Source organism: Macrobrachium nipponense, chromosome 18, assembly GCF_015104395.2.
Source record: "Macrobrachium nipponense isolate FS-2020 chromosome 18, ASM1510439v2, whole genome shotgun sequence".
NCBI classification, from domain to species: domain Eukaryota; kingdom Metazoa; phylum Arthropoda; class Malacostraca; order Decapoda; family Palaemonidae; genus Macrobrachium; species Macrobrachium nipponense.
In genome coordinates, this window is record NC_087211.1 from 82,266,203 (window position 1) to 82,281,411 (window position 15,209).

A 15,209-nucleotide genomic window follows, 5' to 3' on the forward strand; every position below is an offset into this window, starting at 1 on the left:
TGGTCATATTCCCTTTATTAAACTTGTCAAAACCATTGACTTACAATCATACTGGATATAAGCTAAAACAATGCCTGTCTGCAGCAATAACTCTTTAGTATTTTTGTTATTATGAAAAGTTTACTTAGCCAAACTGCACCAACAATAAATGGAAGACTGTCATCCCTTAAAGAGCCGGGGCTAAAAAAAAAAAACATGACGCACCCCAGGCCAAGGAAACTTTTGAGGTCGGCCAATTTAAGAAAAAGAAAAAAAATCAATGGATCAATGAAAAGATAAAGATGTGCAAATGCATATGGTTTAAGAAAAACTAAAAAAAACTCTCCCTACCTTCCACAAGAAGTAGAAAAAGACTATTTACAACCCCTTGTGAGGCCTATCTTACAGAACAATCGTAAACTTTCACCAAGTTATACATGTTTTTTCTAATAAATTATTTTATTTTGTAAAATTATAATTACAGCTCATACAATATCAAAACAGATAAGAACTAAAATCAGTAACAAATTCTGAGTATAATTGTTGTAAAATATTGAAGTAAATTTACCGAGATCGATGAGGCAGTAACTTTTTAGGATTATACAAGTTTTCCTAATATTTTTTTGCAAAATTACAATTATATATAACTGACATACTATCATAAAAGATAAGAACTAAAACCCACAGCAACCCCTGGGTATACTTAAGAGCAAATAAATAAAAAGATGTCCTGGGAAGGAAGAGAAATGCAAAATCCCACCTTGAAGTCAAGTCAAGATCACAACCAACTCATGAGCCGCCTACTTCGTTGATGAGCCAGTAAAAAAGTTGCCATTAGTGAATTTATGTGCTATAGAAGTAATATAATCTCTGTTCCGCCTGATTCCCCTAAATCGATGGCATGTAATATTGATGCTCACCATGAGTGAATCCATCCACCACCCAAAACATGTTATTGCTACTCATATGAGGGTACCCATCCATGAAGGGTTAAGGCTTGAAGGAACAATCAACCTATACTCTTCCATGCCCTTATGACTTTATTATCTATAAATGCTCGAAATCAATCAAGATTAATATTTCTTGGGTCAATCTCTCAAGAAATTGGCCATATCTGAACTGGTGGTCATCCACTTTCCATTCCAATTAATTTTATGGTCAATAAAAACTCGACATGAATGACAATCAAAACATATTTGTGACTAGCCCATTGTTAATAACAACTGTAGTACATAATGATGCACTATAAAATTAAACAGAATACATAGTATTCCTGTATGAAGAATGTATGTATCACGGTAGAGGTAACTTTGTTAAAAAAAAACCAACAATTAAAAATTTAAAACCAAAAAAAGATACTATATATCACAATATTTAAAATTAAATACCTATGCCTAAGACTACTTTTGATAGTTACGGGCACCGAATATTGTGCTGCCTACCCTCACGTTGGTGCTGCCTACGTCAATCTGCAACCAAAGAAAATCTTAGATTAACAGGCACAAAACCACGCACTTGTACGTATTGTGTTTTCACATACATAAGATGATGTTATATTGTACCTTTTACATCGTGTTTGCTTAACTTAATCTCTTATAACCTTAAATCTAGCACCTGCAATCCTTCAAGACAACCACAATCTATCAAAACTGCACCTTGCAATGTAATCAAGAAGAAATTCTGCAATTGAAAATTATCTATGCTGCATTAAGACCTATAATAACAATTTACAAAAGTCTGACCAAGCTAATCCAGAAATATCTAGCTATATGCCTTGACATTTTTAAATACTAAGTTTTCAGAAAAACAATTTACAACACTTACCGCATGTTCAAAGTCATTAGACATCCCCATAGAAAGTTCTATATCCTTTGGTTCCATGCACTGGGCTTCACAAACTTCAGCTCTACACTTGAGTAAAGACTACAAAGGAAATAAAAAATATATTAGATGAAATGAAATACTAGAGATATTTGTGACTGAAGGATTTTAATTTCTAATACCAACTAGAAACCTATATTACTTAGATATTTCCTCTGCAGGGTTGCATATATATTTTAGGCAGACAGCATCCACCATGATAATAAAGTATCATATCCAGTTCTCCTTAACCTTACGACAAATGTATGATAACCAACAATGTGGCTGCTGCTGGCACTAAACATCTAAGCACAGTTGTTGTAACTTACATAACCAAAACAACACTTTTCACGTCAAAGTACTCCCAGATCACTTCTCTTACTCACAACTGTTATTACAATGACATTACTACGTTACCAAGTTTACTCCCACATTAAAAAGAACCAGATGCACTAAGCTAACACAACACTAAGAAAACTAGTGAAGCAGAAATAACGGATGAGTCGAATAAAACAGGTATGTTTGAGAGCAAGAATACTTTCCCAAGGGCAACTTGTGTATTCTTCAGTCTGCTGCCAAGACCAGAAAATTACAGTCATGTTTTTCTTGCAGTTTTGTGAAATAAAATGAAAGTGTGTCTATTGTATAAATAATTTAGTCTTAAAATGCAAATGATTTAACAAAAAATCTTTTTTAGTTACATGTGTATGAAGTTTTATTTCAGTTCCATGCATTCCTTAAATGGCTGCCAAAAAGTACCTAATTTATGTAGTACTATTTTATTATTTACTAAACTATTCTAATATTGCTTCTGAAACAAGATTATACGATACCTGAAAATCTGGATTGGGTCCCTTTGAGAGATCATGATCAAATGCTCCTATGGTCATGAGACCAGCCAGCTTAAGGTTTGGGCAATTCTTCAATACATGGCTCACCAAATCATTTACATTATCGGGATTGATACCACTTTTATCTGGAATGAATTCAAGGTTTTCGTTAAGTGCATACTGACACAGACTTGACAGGCTTACAATATGCAGATAATGCTGCTTTTATCAGAAAAAACTGCATGATTGACAAAGCCTGCTCAACGGAACACAAGATGTACTATCTAGAGATATAAGAATCTAGGAAAATGTATCCAATAAACTTTATTCATAATTGATCAGAAATAAAGACAGGCACTAGATACTGGAAGGAGCAAAATTACAGTAGAATGCCGGCCTCGACCATATTAGAACTCGACATAATCAGATTTCAACGCAAAATTTCGGGTAAATTTTGCATCAGAGCTAGAACAAAAAAATTGGGATCCGACACGATAAACCATATGATATTTGTAAACAAAAGTGTTTCAAGAAATTGCCGTTAGCACTGTTGGTGGCATTGTTGCTTAAAGCCAGCTCTATCTGCTGCTATTGTTTTGAGCAAGCACATGCTTGTAATATACAGGAATATTTCCTTAGTTTTAGTGGCTTTCTGTAATGTACAACCATGGGTCCCACAGCCAGTGCAGATAAGCAAAAGAGGAAAACGGTATGAACCACAACTGAACTTAATTAAGGAGGAGCTTATTGCAAAGTATCTTATTTTCAATATTTTATTAATTCGCTGTAATAATTAGGCTTATTTTGCAATGTATTGTTATTAGCGACAAGTTTTGTGCCTACCCATTACAATACATACTATACCTAGCCGAGCCTATGGCGCTCGGTCAACCATCAGTAATATGGACGCATTGGATGTGAGTCAATTTTTTTAATACAGTACACATTTAAAAATAAAAAAAGATGTCTAATATGATATTAGTTAACTGAATTTATTTAATAGTAATTTAAGTGTAATATTTTGTATAAAAATGTTATTGTTATAATACAATTAAGTTTGTTCATACTTACCTGGCAGATATATATATAGCTGTATTTTCTGACGTCCGACAGAATTTCAAAACTCGCGGCACACGTAGTGGGCGGCCAGGTGGTAGTACCCATTCCCGCCGCTGGGAGGCGGATATCAGGAACCATTCCCATTTTCTGTTCATATTTTATTCATGACCCTTGTCTCCTGAGGGGAGGAGGGTGGGCACTCTAATTATATATATCTGCCAGGTAAGTATGAACAAACTTAATTGTATTATAACAATAACATTTTGTTCATGAAACTTACCTGTCAGATATATATATAGCTGAATCCCACCTTCGGATGGTGGGTAGAGACAGAATAGGATTTTTAGGAAACTTAAATTAAGTAAAAGATTTACTTCTTGGTTCCTTACCTGATAGCAAAGTAGACTCTGTGATTACTGTCACTTGAGCCTGCTTCTGCTTTTATCAGAGTTGCCAGCCAGGTGTGGACCTGTAGTGCTGGTGCACTCTGGATGCTCTGTCAACGGGGACGTGACCTCAATGTGACAAGACCATCTAGCTAAACATATGGCAGTAACACAGCAACCGACCACCACCTGACCAACTAACCAAAAAACCCCTGACAGTTAAACTAAAGAATGGGAGATTTCCACAGAAGATCTCACCATCAACCAAAAACACAATAAAATACTAACCTAAACTAAGCTAAGGGATAGGGAGAGAGCTACCTTCAGCCCCCAAAACTGTGTCTGCCGAAATGTAAGGCCCCAAAGAACTACAATTCTCGTAAATCGTTCTCACATCCCGGAAGTAATGTGAGGCGAATACGGAATTGCTCCTCCAAAAGGTGCTATCAAGGATATCTTTGATAGACATATTCCTTTGGAAGGCAAGAGAGTAGCTAAGGCTCTGACTTCGTGAGCTTTCACTTTAAAGAGGCTCAAATCAGTCTTCTGGCAAGATGAATGAGCCTCTTTAATGACGTCCCTCAAGAAGAAAGCCACAGCATTCTTCGACAACGGCAAATCTGGTCTCTTCACCGAGCACCAGAGATTACCTGAGGGACCTCTTATCTCTTTAGTTCCATTAACATAGAACTTGAGAGCCCTGACAGGGCACAGGGCTCTCTCTGGTTCTTGACCCACGAGACCCGACATACCTTTGATTTCAAAGCTCCTAGGCCAAGGATTAGACGGGTTCTCGTTTTTTGCCAAGAAAGACGGGCTCAACGAGCAGACAGCGTTGTCCCCCTTGAAGCCCACTAGGCTACTGAACGCTTGGATTTCACTAACTCTCTTCGCCGTCGCCAGAGAAGCTAGGAAAAGCGCTTTCCTCGTCAAGTCCCTTAGAGAAGCTTCATGGAGAGGCTCAAAGGGACTTAGCATTAGATGTTTCAAAACCACATCGAGATTCCATGAGGGTGGTCTTGCCTGTGGAATCTTGGAGGTTCCGAACGACCTTAAGAGATCGTGTAGATCCTTATTGTCGGAGAGGTCCAGTCCTCTGTGGCGAAAAACGGCAGACAACATACTCCTATAACCTTTAATTGTAGGAACTGCCAATTTCTGCACATTTCTTAAATAGAGTAAGAAATCTGCTATCTGGTTCACAGAGGTCGTGGAAGAGGAAATTCCTTCCTTTTTGCACCATGCCCTGAAGGAGGCCCACTTAGACTGGTAGACAGCTCTTGAAGAGGCTCTTCGAGCATTAGCGATTGCTCTCGCAGCTGCCTTTGAAAAGCCTCTCGCTCTGGCCAACTTTTCGATAGTCTGAACGCAGTCAGAGCCAGAGCGGAGAGGTTTTGGTGATACCTTTTGAAGTGAGGCTGTCTGAGTAGATCTCTCCTCCAGGGCAACATTCTTGGGAATTTGTCCACAAGGAAAGTCATGACCTCTGTGAACCACTCTCTTGCTGGCTCCCATCGGGGCAATCAGAGTCAACCTTGTCCCTTCTGAAGCTGCGAACTTCCTCATGACCTCCCCCATGATCTTGAATGGGGGAAAGGCGTAAAGATCCAGGTCTGTCCAGTTCCAGAGCAACGCGTCCACCCGCAATTGCCCTGGATCCAGAACCGGGGAGCAATACAGAGAAAGCCTCTTCGTCCTCGACGTAGCGAACAGGTCGACTAGAGGACGTCCCCACAATGTCCATAATTGTTGACAGACTTCCTGGTGCAAGGTCCATTCTGTTGGCAGAATCTGATTTCGTCGACTGAGAAGGTCCGCCCTGACATTCTGAACCCCAAAAAAACCCCTGCCACGAATCTCGTCAGGATCTTGATGTGCCTTGCGTCTGCCCATAGCAGAACTTCCCTCGCAAGGAGAAAAAGGGATCTGGAGTGAGTTCCTCCCTGATTCTTTAGATATGCAAGGGCTGTGGTACTGTCTGAGTTGACTTGAACGACCTTGCCTGAGAGTTTTTCTTCGAAGAACTGCAGCGACAGGAATATCGCTGCCAGTTCCTTTACATTGATGTGCCAGGCTACCTGTTCCCCTCTCCAGGAGCCTGACACTCCTCCCCCCCTCGTGTTTGCTCCCAACCAGAAATGGAAGCGTCTGAGAACAACACTAGGTCGGGGCTCAGAAGATTTAGGGAGAAGCCCTCTCGCAACTTCTGAGGGTCGAGCCACCATCTTAAGTGGTCTTTTACTTTGTTTGAGATCCTTAGGATCGCATTCAGGTCCTCCTTCGACTTCCATTCTTCCGCAAGGAAAAATTGGAGAGGCCTGAGGTGCAGTCTTCCCAGCAAGACAAACTTTTCCAGCGAGGAAATGGTGCCCAGCAGACTCATCCACTCCCTCGCCGAACAAGCTTCTCTCCCTAGGAAGGCTGCGACTTTCTCTAAACCCAGCCACTGACGTTCCTGGGATGGAAACGCCCGAAAAGCCACTGAATCCATCTGAATCCCCAGATACACGATGGACTGTGTCGGGGTCAGATGCGACTTTTCGGAGTTGACTAAAAGACCCAGAGATTTTGCTAGGGCTACGTCAACTGAAGGTCCTTCAGACATTTTCGTCTCGACGACGCTCTGATCAGCCAATCGTCGAGGTAGAGGGATATCCTGATCCCTGAAGAATGGAGCCACTTCGCTACATTCCTCATTATCATTGTAAAAACCATCGGGGCCGTGCTGAGACCGAAACAAAGGGCTCTGAATTGCCAAACCCTTGTGTTGTCTAAGACGAATCTCAGGTACTTCCTTGAAAGAGGGTGGACGGGGACGTGAAAGTACGCGTCCTGCAGGTCCAGAGACACCATCCAGTCGCCAGGTCTCAAGGCTCCTAGCACCGACTGAGGCGTCTCCATTTTGAACTTGATCTTCTCCACAAAAAGATTGAGCCTGCTCACATCCAGGACTGGGCGCCAACCCGACGACTGCTTCGGTACCAGGAAAATCCTGTTGTAGAAGCCCGGTGACCCCAGGTCCAAGACTTGCTCCAACGCTCTTTTTTCGACCATCTGGTCTAAAAGATCGAAAAGGATACTTTTCTTCTCTCCCTGATAAGACGGAGAGAGGTCTCTGGGAGTTGATGTTAAAGGAGGAGGATGTAAAAAGGGGATCTTGTACCCCTGCTCTACGATCTTGAGAGTCCAAGGATCCGCCCCTCTCTGCCTCCATGCCTCCGCAAAGAACTTCACCGCCTGGCCCCGACTGGCGTCTGAAGGACAAGATCTTCATTTGGGTGGATTTCGGTTTAAATGAAGCTCTTCCTCTCGAAAAACCTCTCCCTCGAGGAGCTGCTCTCGAGGGGGTGTTGCCCCCGCGAAAGGTTTGACTTTCTTCGGAGTTTACCGAATGAAGATGTGGAAGGAACTGCTGGGCGTCTTGAAGACTGTACCAAGAGGTCCTGGGTCGCCTTCTCTGCAAACTCGTTGCAAGATCCTTTACCATAGCCTGGGGGAAGAGATGGTCCGAAAGAGGCGCAAAGAGCATTCCCGCTTTCTTGAGCGGGAGAAAACCGAACTTCGCGGGTTTAAAATTACATAAAAGAGCTCTTTTCTTTAGGAAAGCCGTTCCAAAATGAGAAACTAGCTCTTCCGAACCATCCCTGACGGCCTTGTCCATACACGACAACACGCTGGACTGAGAGAATCAGGACTTCTAGACTGAAGGTCCAAAACTCCCAAGCACCAGTCTAAGAAATTAAAGACACTCAAAGTGCGAAGCAGTCCCTTCAAGTGGTGGTCCGTCTCCACAGGAGTCCAGGACACCTTAGCAGACGATAGGAGGGACCTCCTCTGAGCGTCCACTAAACTGGAGAAGTCCCCAAGAGCGGACGAAGGAACCTTTACTCCCACGTCCTCCTTGGTTTCATACCAAATTCCTTCCCTCCTTTCCCGGAGAGTCTAGAGGGAGGAAGGGCGAAAGTGGTCTTGCCCCTGGGTCCTTCCTTCGAGACATAAAATCTTGTAGCTTCTTGAAAGCCCTCTTGGTCGAAAGCGACGTCTTCATTTCAACGAACTCAGGGGTCTTAACAGACTTAGAAGACGAAAGTTGAGAGGGAGGAGACCTAGGGGCTGCCGGCTGAAACTTATCCCCGAAGGATGAACGTAACAGCCGCACAAGAACCTCATAGTCCGAGACAGCTGAAGCTACAGGAGGTTCTTCTTCGACTGAACTCCCTGGACTACTAAGTTCCCCTTCTCCCTAAGAGGAACTGGGAGAACGTCCATCGGAGAGGGCGTACGTCCAGCAGTCTCAGGCCTGAACAAAGACTTCCGTTGATTGGAAGTCCCCGCTTCAGGTACGGAATCGCCCTTACGACGATCCTTTGAAGGACGGACATCCTGCGAACGTAGCGCGTCCTTTGAAGCAACGGGAACTGTCTTACCAGACACGTCCCTACAAGAGGAAGCGCGAGCTTCCTGACGAGAGGCGCCCAAAAGCGTCCCTGCTTAGCCAAGCAAGCGTCCTGCTGAGCGTCCTCAAAAGCGTCCTGCCTCGTCTGAAAAGCGTCCTGCTTCAAACGGCGAGCGTCCTGCCGAGTGTCCTCAAAAGCGTCCTGCCGGCGAGCGCAAAGCTCCTGCTTCGAACGGCGAGCGTCCTGCCGAGCGTCCTCAAAAGCGCCCTGCCGAGAGCGCAAAGCGTCCTGCTTCGAACGACGAGCGTCCTGCCGAGCGTCCTCCACAGTGTGAGCGAAAGATCTACTCGGAGAACAAGAACGGTGACGATCCGGAGGTGGAGAGAGAGACGAACGAGACGAAAGAGAATGAGACTGCTTCGTCCTCTTGACGGGCAGCCTACGTCCTTTTTTCTTCGCTTAGGCTCGACTGCTGCTGGTGGGCTGGATCCTTTGAGCCATGATAGGACGTAATCTGGTCCTGAAGGGACACAAGGATATCCTTCGTAGGTGACGAAGGAGCAGAGAAGGGGCAGGACTGACCCTGCGAGAAGGCGAGGGGCGAGGGGACGCCTCTTCTTCTAGCAGGTACAGCTACCTGCATCTCAGGTGAACACGCCTGTGCGCGGAAACCAACGTCCTCGTCGTTGAGACTCTACCTCTCTTCTGAGGAGGAAAAGCGTCATACGCGTCCTCTGACGAAAGTGGCGACATAGGACGGGAAGCGTCCTCAAAACGAAAAGTCCTTTTCAATGGACGTGAGTCTCTCCGAGAGCTCCACCCCTTGCGCGGGGATGGACGCTTCGGAGGACGAAAAAAGAAAAGCAATCCTTCAGGACGCGCGCTCGTGCGCGCTCCTTGGCAGCCTGGGACTTAGCAACAAGGCCTGCCGAAGGGGACGCCAGATCGGTGGGGAGCCCCACCCCCGTAACCCTCTTGCGGCTTTCGACATACCCACTCCCTGAGTCCTGGGAGTCCGATAGAGGTCTAGGCCTAGAGGCATTATGGGGCCGATCTGACGCCCCCTCCACAACACTAGGGGCACTATCACAAACTTTCACAGGGCCAGTTTCTAAGGCCAACACTTTCGATTCAAGAGCGCGAATAGACTCAAGAATCAGAGAAAGGGTGTTACCTTCTCCAGACACAGCACTAGGGCCCGAAGGCAACAAAACAGGATTAGGTTGAACAAAATCTACCGGTGTTAGAGGAGGAGAAATGTTACATTCCTTACCTTTTGTAGAACTGCTCTTGGAGGAAGACCTCCTGACTCTATCGCGCTCCAATTTACGTCGATAGGTCTCATACATCTTCCATTTATCATCTGACAAATCCTTGCATTCATTGCACCGATCATCAACCAAGCAAACATGCCCCCTGCATTCCATACAAACTGTGTGAGGATCAACTGAAGGTTTAAGAAGCCTCACCTTACATTCACTCCTCACACACACTCTGAAACTCCCAGTACTTGATCCCGACATCATGTACACAGAAAAGCCAATCCAAAATCAAAAACCAATCCACTATTACGCGTGCCAATCCAACAATCCAGAAGTCGATACCAAAAGTCAATCCAGATAATTTAAAGCGAGATAAATCAAAAATCCTAGACGGAGGTACTGCAAAATGAAGTTTTTATGTTAAAACAAAGTTTAATGTATACTTACCTGGCAGGTATATATATAGCTATATTCTCTGTTCCACCTGGCAGAAATTTTCAAAACTCGCGGCAAACGCTAGTAACCTATTAGTAGTTCAGGCAACCACCACCCCGTTACCGTGGCGCTAGGAACCGTTCCCAATTGGGCCAGATTTTCTCTGAACCCTGTCTCCTGAGGGGAGGCGGGTGGGAATTAAATTATATATACCTGCCAGGTAAGTATACATTAAACTTTGTTTTAACATAAAAACTTCATTTTAATGTATGACACTTACCTGGCAGGTATATATATAGCTGATTGACACATTTGGAGGTGGGTCAAAGACAGCAACATTATTAGAGTATAAAAATATTATTAAAATATTATTAAAACTCTAGGTTCCTTACCTGCTAAGGTAGCTGACTTCATAGGTCCTGCCTCTAAGCCTGCTTAAACCTTAGTAGCTCTCAACAAGGAAGTGTCCTGTATGTTGAAGAAGCTAAGACTGGAACTGACAACTGGACGTGACCAATGTGTTGACAGAACCGTACAGCCCTCTTATGCCACGGCATTCAAGCTAGTAATAGATCATTTACCTGAACTACACACACACCATCACCGTATAATACTAACAAGACTGATAGAAGTACCGCACACTTTTCTCAGACGACCATCACCTAATAAAATCAACTAGCTTAAAAGAAGGTTATGGGGTAGTAACTCCTTTGCCCAATACTGTACCAGAGGACACGTATGGACCTAGCGTCTGACAATTATCAAAGGTTGTCTGAACATCCCTAAGATAATGAGACGCAAATATTGAATTAGTTCTCCAATATGTGGATTCAATAATTTCCTTGAGGGCTAAATTCTTTTTAAAAGCTAATGAAGTCGCCACTGCCCTGACTTCATGAGCCTTCACTTTCAAAATACCAAGCTCTGCTCTTGACACAACTATGAGCTTCTCTAATTAACTCTCTCATGAAGAAGGCTAGAGCGTTCTTCGTCATGGGTCTACTGGGGTCTTTAACTGAACACCACAGAGCATCAGAATTCCCTCTGATATCTCTTGTTCTTTCCATATAACACCGCAACGCTCTCACTGGGCAGAGAACTCTTTCTTGCTCGTGACCCACTAACTCAGCCAGACCCAAAACTTCAAAGGATCTTGGCCAAGGATTAGCTGGATTCTCATTCTTGGCCAAGAAACCTTCTTGGAATGAACACACTGCGTTGCCATGTCTCCATCCCACTTTCTTCGATATGGCCTGAAGCTCACTAGCTCTTTTAGCAGTTGCCAATGCTACTAAAAAGATAGTCTTCTTAGCAACATCTCTCAGAGATTTCTCTAAAGGCTCGAATTTGCTAGAAGAAATTAAATACTTCAAGACCACATCAAGGTTCCAAGCAGGTGGCCTGCATTGTGGTTGTTTCTTCGTACCAAATGACCTAATCAGATCTCTAAGTCTAAGTTATTCGAGATGTCCCTATCCCTGTGTCTAAACACTGAGGTTAGCATACTCTTATAACCTTTGATTGTCGAAACTGACAAGCCCAATTCCTTCCTCAAGTATAGAAGGAAATCTGCGATCTGGGTCACAGAGGTACTGGATGAAGACACTTTCCTGTTCTTACACCACTTCCGGAAATTCTCCCACTTCGACTGATATACTGTGATTGTGGAGGTTCTCTGGCTCTAGCCACTGCACTGGCCACCTCTCTAGAATATCCCCTCGCTCTGACAAGACGTTCGATAGTCTGAACGCAGTCAGACCCAGAGCGAGGGTATTCTTGTGAAACCTGTCGAAGTGGGGTTGTCTGAGTAAATCTACTCTTAGAGGAAGAGTCCTTGGCGTATCTACTGTCCATTCCAGTACCTCTGTGAACCAACTTTGGGCCGGCCAAAACGGGGCTATTAAGGTCATCCTCGTTCCTTGGCTCTCCCTGAACTTCTTCATCACTTTCCCCAGTACCTTGAACGGAGGAAAAAGCGTACAGATCTAAGTTTGACCAATCCATCAGGGAATGCGTCGACCGCCACTGCTTCCTGGTCTGGAACCGGAGAGCAATAGGTTGGTAACCTTTTTGTTCTGGCTGTCGCAAACAGATCTACTACGGACGGCCCCACAACTTCCACAGGCTCTGGCAAACCTCCATGTGCAACGTCCACATCCAGTCGAGAGAAGTTGTTCTCTTCTGCTCAACAGGTCCGCACTCACATTCTTCTCTCCTTGTACTAAAACCTGGTGAGTAGCACGACCTTTTCCTCTTCCGCCCAAAGCAGAAACTTCCTTTGCCAGATTGTAAAGGGGAAAAGAATGAGTTCCTCCTTGTTGCGGATGTATGCCAGAGCCGTGGTGTTGTCCGAGTTGATCTGCACTGTCTTGTCTCGAATCAACTCTCTGAAGTGCTTCAAGGCCAAGAAAATTGCCATCAGTTCCTTCTGTTTATGTGCCACTTTGTTTTCTTCCTTGCTCCAAAGTCCCGACACCTCTTGAAGGCCTAATGTCGCTCCCCAACCCGCGTCCGACGCGTCGGAAAACAAGACGAGGTCTGGGCTCTTCTGCTGAAGCGACATTCCTCTTGCTAACCTGCCTGGAGTTAGCCACCACTTTAATTCCTCCTTTACTTCGGCAGGAATTAGAAACTGGAAGGAATCCGGTTGCAATTTTCTTGGCCATGAATCCTTCAGGAAAAAACTGTAGAGGTCTCATGTGCAGTCTTCCTAAAGAAATGAACCTCTCTAGCGAAGAGAGTGTGCCCAGTAGACTCATCCACTCTCTTGCTGAGCATCGGTCCTTCTTTAGAAAGTCCTGCACCTTCCGAATTGCATTGGGCTTGCCTTTCGGGGGACGTAAAAGCCCGAAAAGTCACTGACGATCTGAATGAATCCCCAAATAAACCTATCTGTTGTTGGGGATCCAATTGAGACTTTCCCATGTTTACTACCAGACCTAGGTCTTTTGCTAAGTTCATTTGTTTGACTCCAAGTCCTCCAGACATTGACTTCTTGATTGGGGGGATCTTATCAACCAGTCGTCCATATAAAAAGACACTCTGATCCCTCTTAAATGTAACCATCTCGCCACATTGGACATCATCCTCGTGAACACTTGAGGGGCTGTGCAAAGGCCGAAGCATAGGGCCTTGAACTGAAAAACCCTGTCCTGAATCACAAACCTTAGATACTTCCTGCTTCCTGGATGAATCGGAATATGAAAGTATGCGTCTTGTAAGTCCAGGGTCACCATTCCAGTCCCTTGGAACGTACCGCTGCCAGTACTGAATCGTTGTCTCCATAGTGAACTTGGTCTTTTCTACGAAAAGATTCAGTTGACTTACGTCCAGAACTGGCCTCCAACCTCCCGAGGACTTTGCAACCAGGAACAAACGGTTGTAAAATCCCGGAGATTCGTGATCCAGAACAGGCTCTATGGCTCCTTTCTCTAGCATGGAAGCTACTTGCTCCCACAGAGCCGCTTTCTTCATTTCACTAAATCGTTGTAATTTGCCCCGAGGCTCTCGGAGATGTTGCGAGAGGAGGTCTCTTCAAGAAAGGAATCTTGTACCCTTCCCGAGCTACGTTGACAGCCCAGGGATCTGCCTTCATGTTTTGCCAAACTTCCCAAAAACCTTGAAGTCGGCTCCCACTGTCGTCTGGAGGACTGAATTCTCATTCTTTCGAGGTGGTCTTGGCTCCTCTTTTAGTGGGTACCCTCTTACCCCTAAAGGCGGGTCGAGCGAATGTTCTTCCTCGAAAGGGCTGTTGCGAAGGCTTAGTATCCTTTGGAGTCTTCTTAACCAACTTTGATGGTAAGAACTTCTTAACTGAAGACGAGAGAAGATCTTGAGTCGCCTTCTGAGGAAAGGGGAGAGAGCTATATCCCTAATCACCTCTGAAGGAAAAAGCTGTTTCGAAAGTGGAGAGAAACAGCAACTCCGATTTCTGAGAGTTAGAAACTCCTTTTGAAGCGAAAGAACAAACAGCGATCCTCTTTCTTTAGTACTCCTGCTGTGATAACGAAGCCAGTTTCATTCGTTTCCGTCTCTCAGAGCCTTGTCCATGCAGGAACATAATGCTCTTAGCTGTTTCTAAATCCTGCGAATCCTCTTCTTCTAGGAGTTCGCTAGTGCTCCCAAAGACCAATCCAGGAAATTGAAGACTTCGAAAGTCCTAAAAATCCCTTTAAAAAGATGGTCAAACTCTGAAGACGTCCACCAGACCTTAGCAGACTGTAACGCCTGTCTGCGTGAGCTGTCTACTATACTGGAGAAGGCCCCCTGGGAGGAGGCAGGTACTCCCAGGCCTAGACTTTCTCCAGTAGCGTACCATATCCCGACTTTCGATGCTAACTTAGCTGGTGGAAAAAAAAAAACAAAAGAGTATTTTCCCGCTTCTTTCCTTCTCCTTCATCCAGTCATTCACAGTTGAAGGGCCTTCTTCGCCGAAATTGACATAGTCATCTTAAGGAAAAGAGGACTTCTTTGGAGTCCTAGTCTGGAAAACTGTGATAAGGGAGATAACGGAGCTGTCGGTTTAAATTCCCCTTCAAAAATAGAAATAAGACGTGAAGTCAGAACCTTATAATCTGAAGAAGGTTCCGTATTCTTTTCCTCAATTAATTCCAATTCCTCTTCTGCTGAAGAAATGTCTTGTAAATCATTGTCGTGTTGACGCTTCGTTGACGGAATAGCGTCCTGCCGCCTGCGTCCTGCGGCTACCGAGGAATCGGCGTCCGGCCGCCTCTCGATGTCCTGCCGCCTGCGTCCTGCGTCCATCGTAGACACGCCTGCTTCCTGTCGCCTGCGTCTTGCGGTCCACAATTGGTCCCGCGTCCTGACGTTTGCGTCCTGCTTCTTCCGAAACTATTTTCTTCCTGTGTTCTGCGTCCTGCATAACCAAGCGATCGCCTGTCCTCGTAGCGCCAGTGCGCCCTGAGTCCTCGGCGAACGCTCTCTTGTCTTCCCTTTTAGAAGACTTAATGGGAAGGGAAAATCCGTCCTTCCGCCTCGAAG

General features: G+C 44.8%; 1 protein-coding gene across 1 annotated transcript in view; it reads right to left on the reverse strand.

The window, feature by feature from the left end:
- The window catches only part of LOC135197280 (pyridoxal phosphate homeostasis protein-like), a 39,854-nt gene continuing 24,645 nt past the window's right edge, over nucleotides 1–15,209 (reverse strand). The window contains exons 5-7 of the mRNA XM_064224409.1: nucleotides 2,673–2,815; nucleotides 1,804–1,902; nucleotides 1–1,448 (exon numbers count right to left, since the gene is read on the reverse strand). Coding sequence (XP_064080479.1) covers nucleotides 1,380–1,448; nucleotides 1,804–1,902; nucleotides 2,673–2,815 — 311 coding nt within the window. The 3' untranslated portion in view covers nucleotides 1–1,379. The remainder of the gene's footprint in view (nucleotides 1,449–1,803; nucleotides 1,903–2,672; nucleotides 2,816–15,209) is intronic.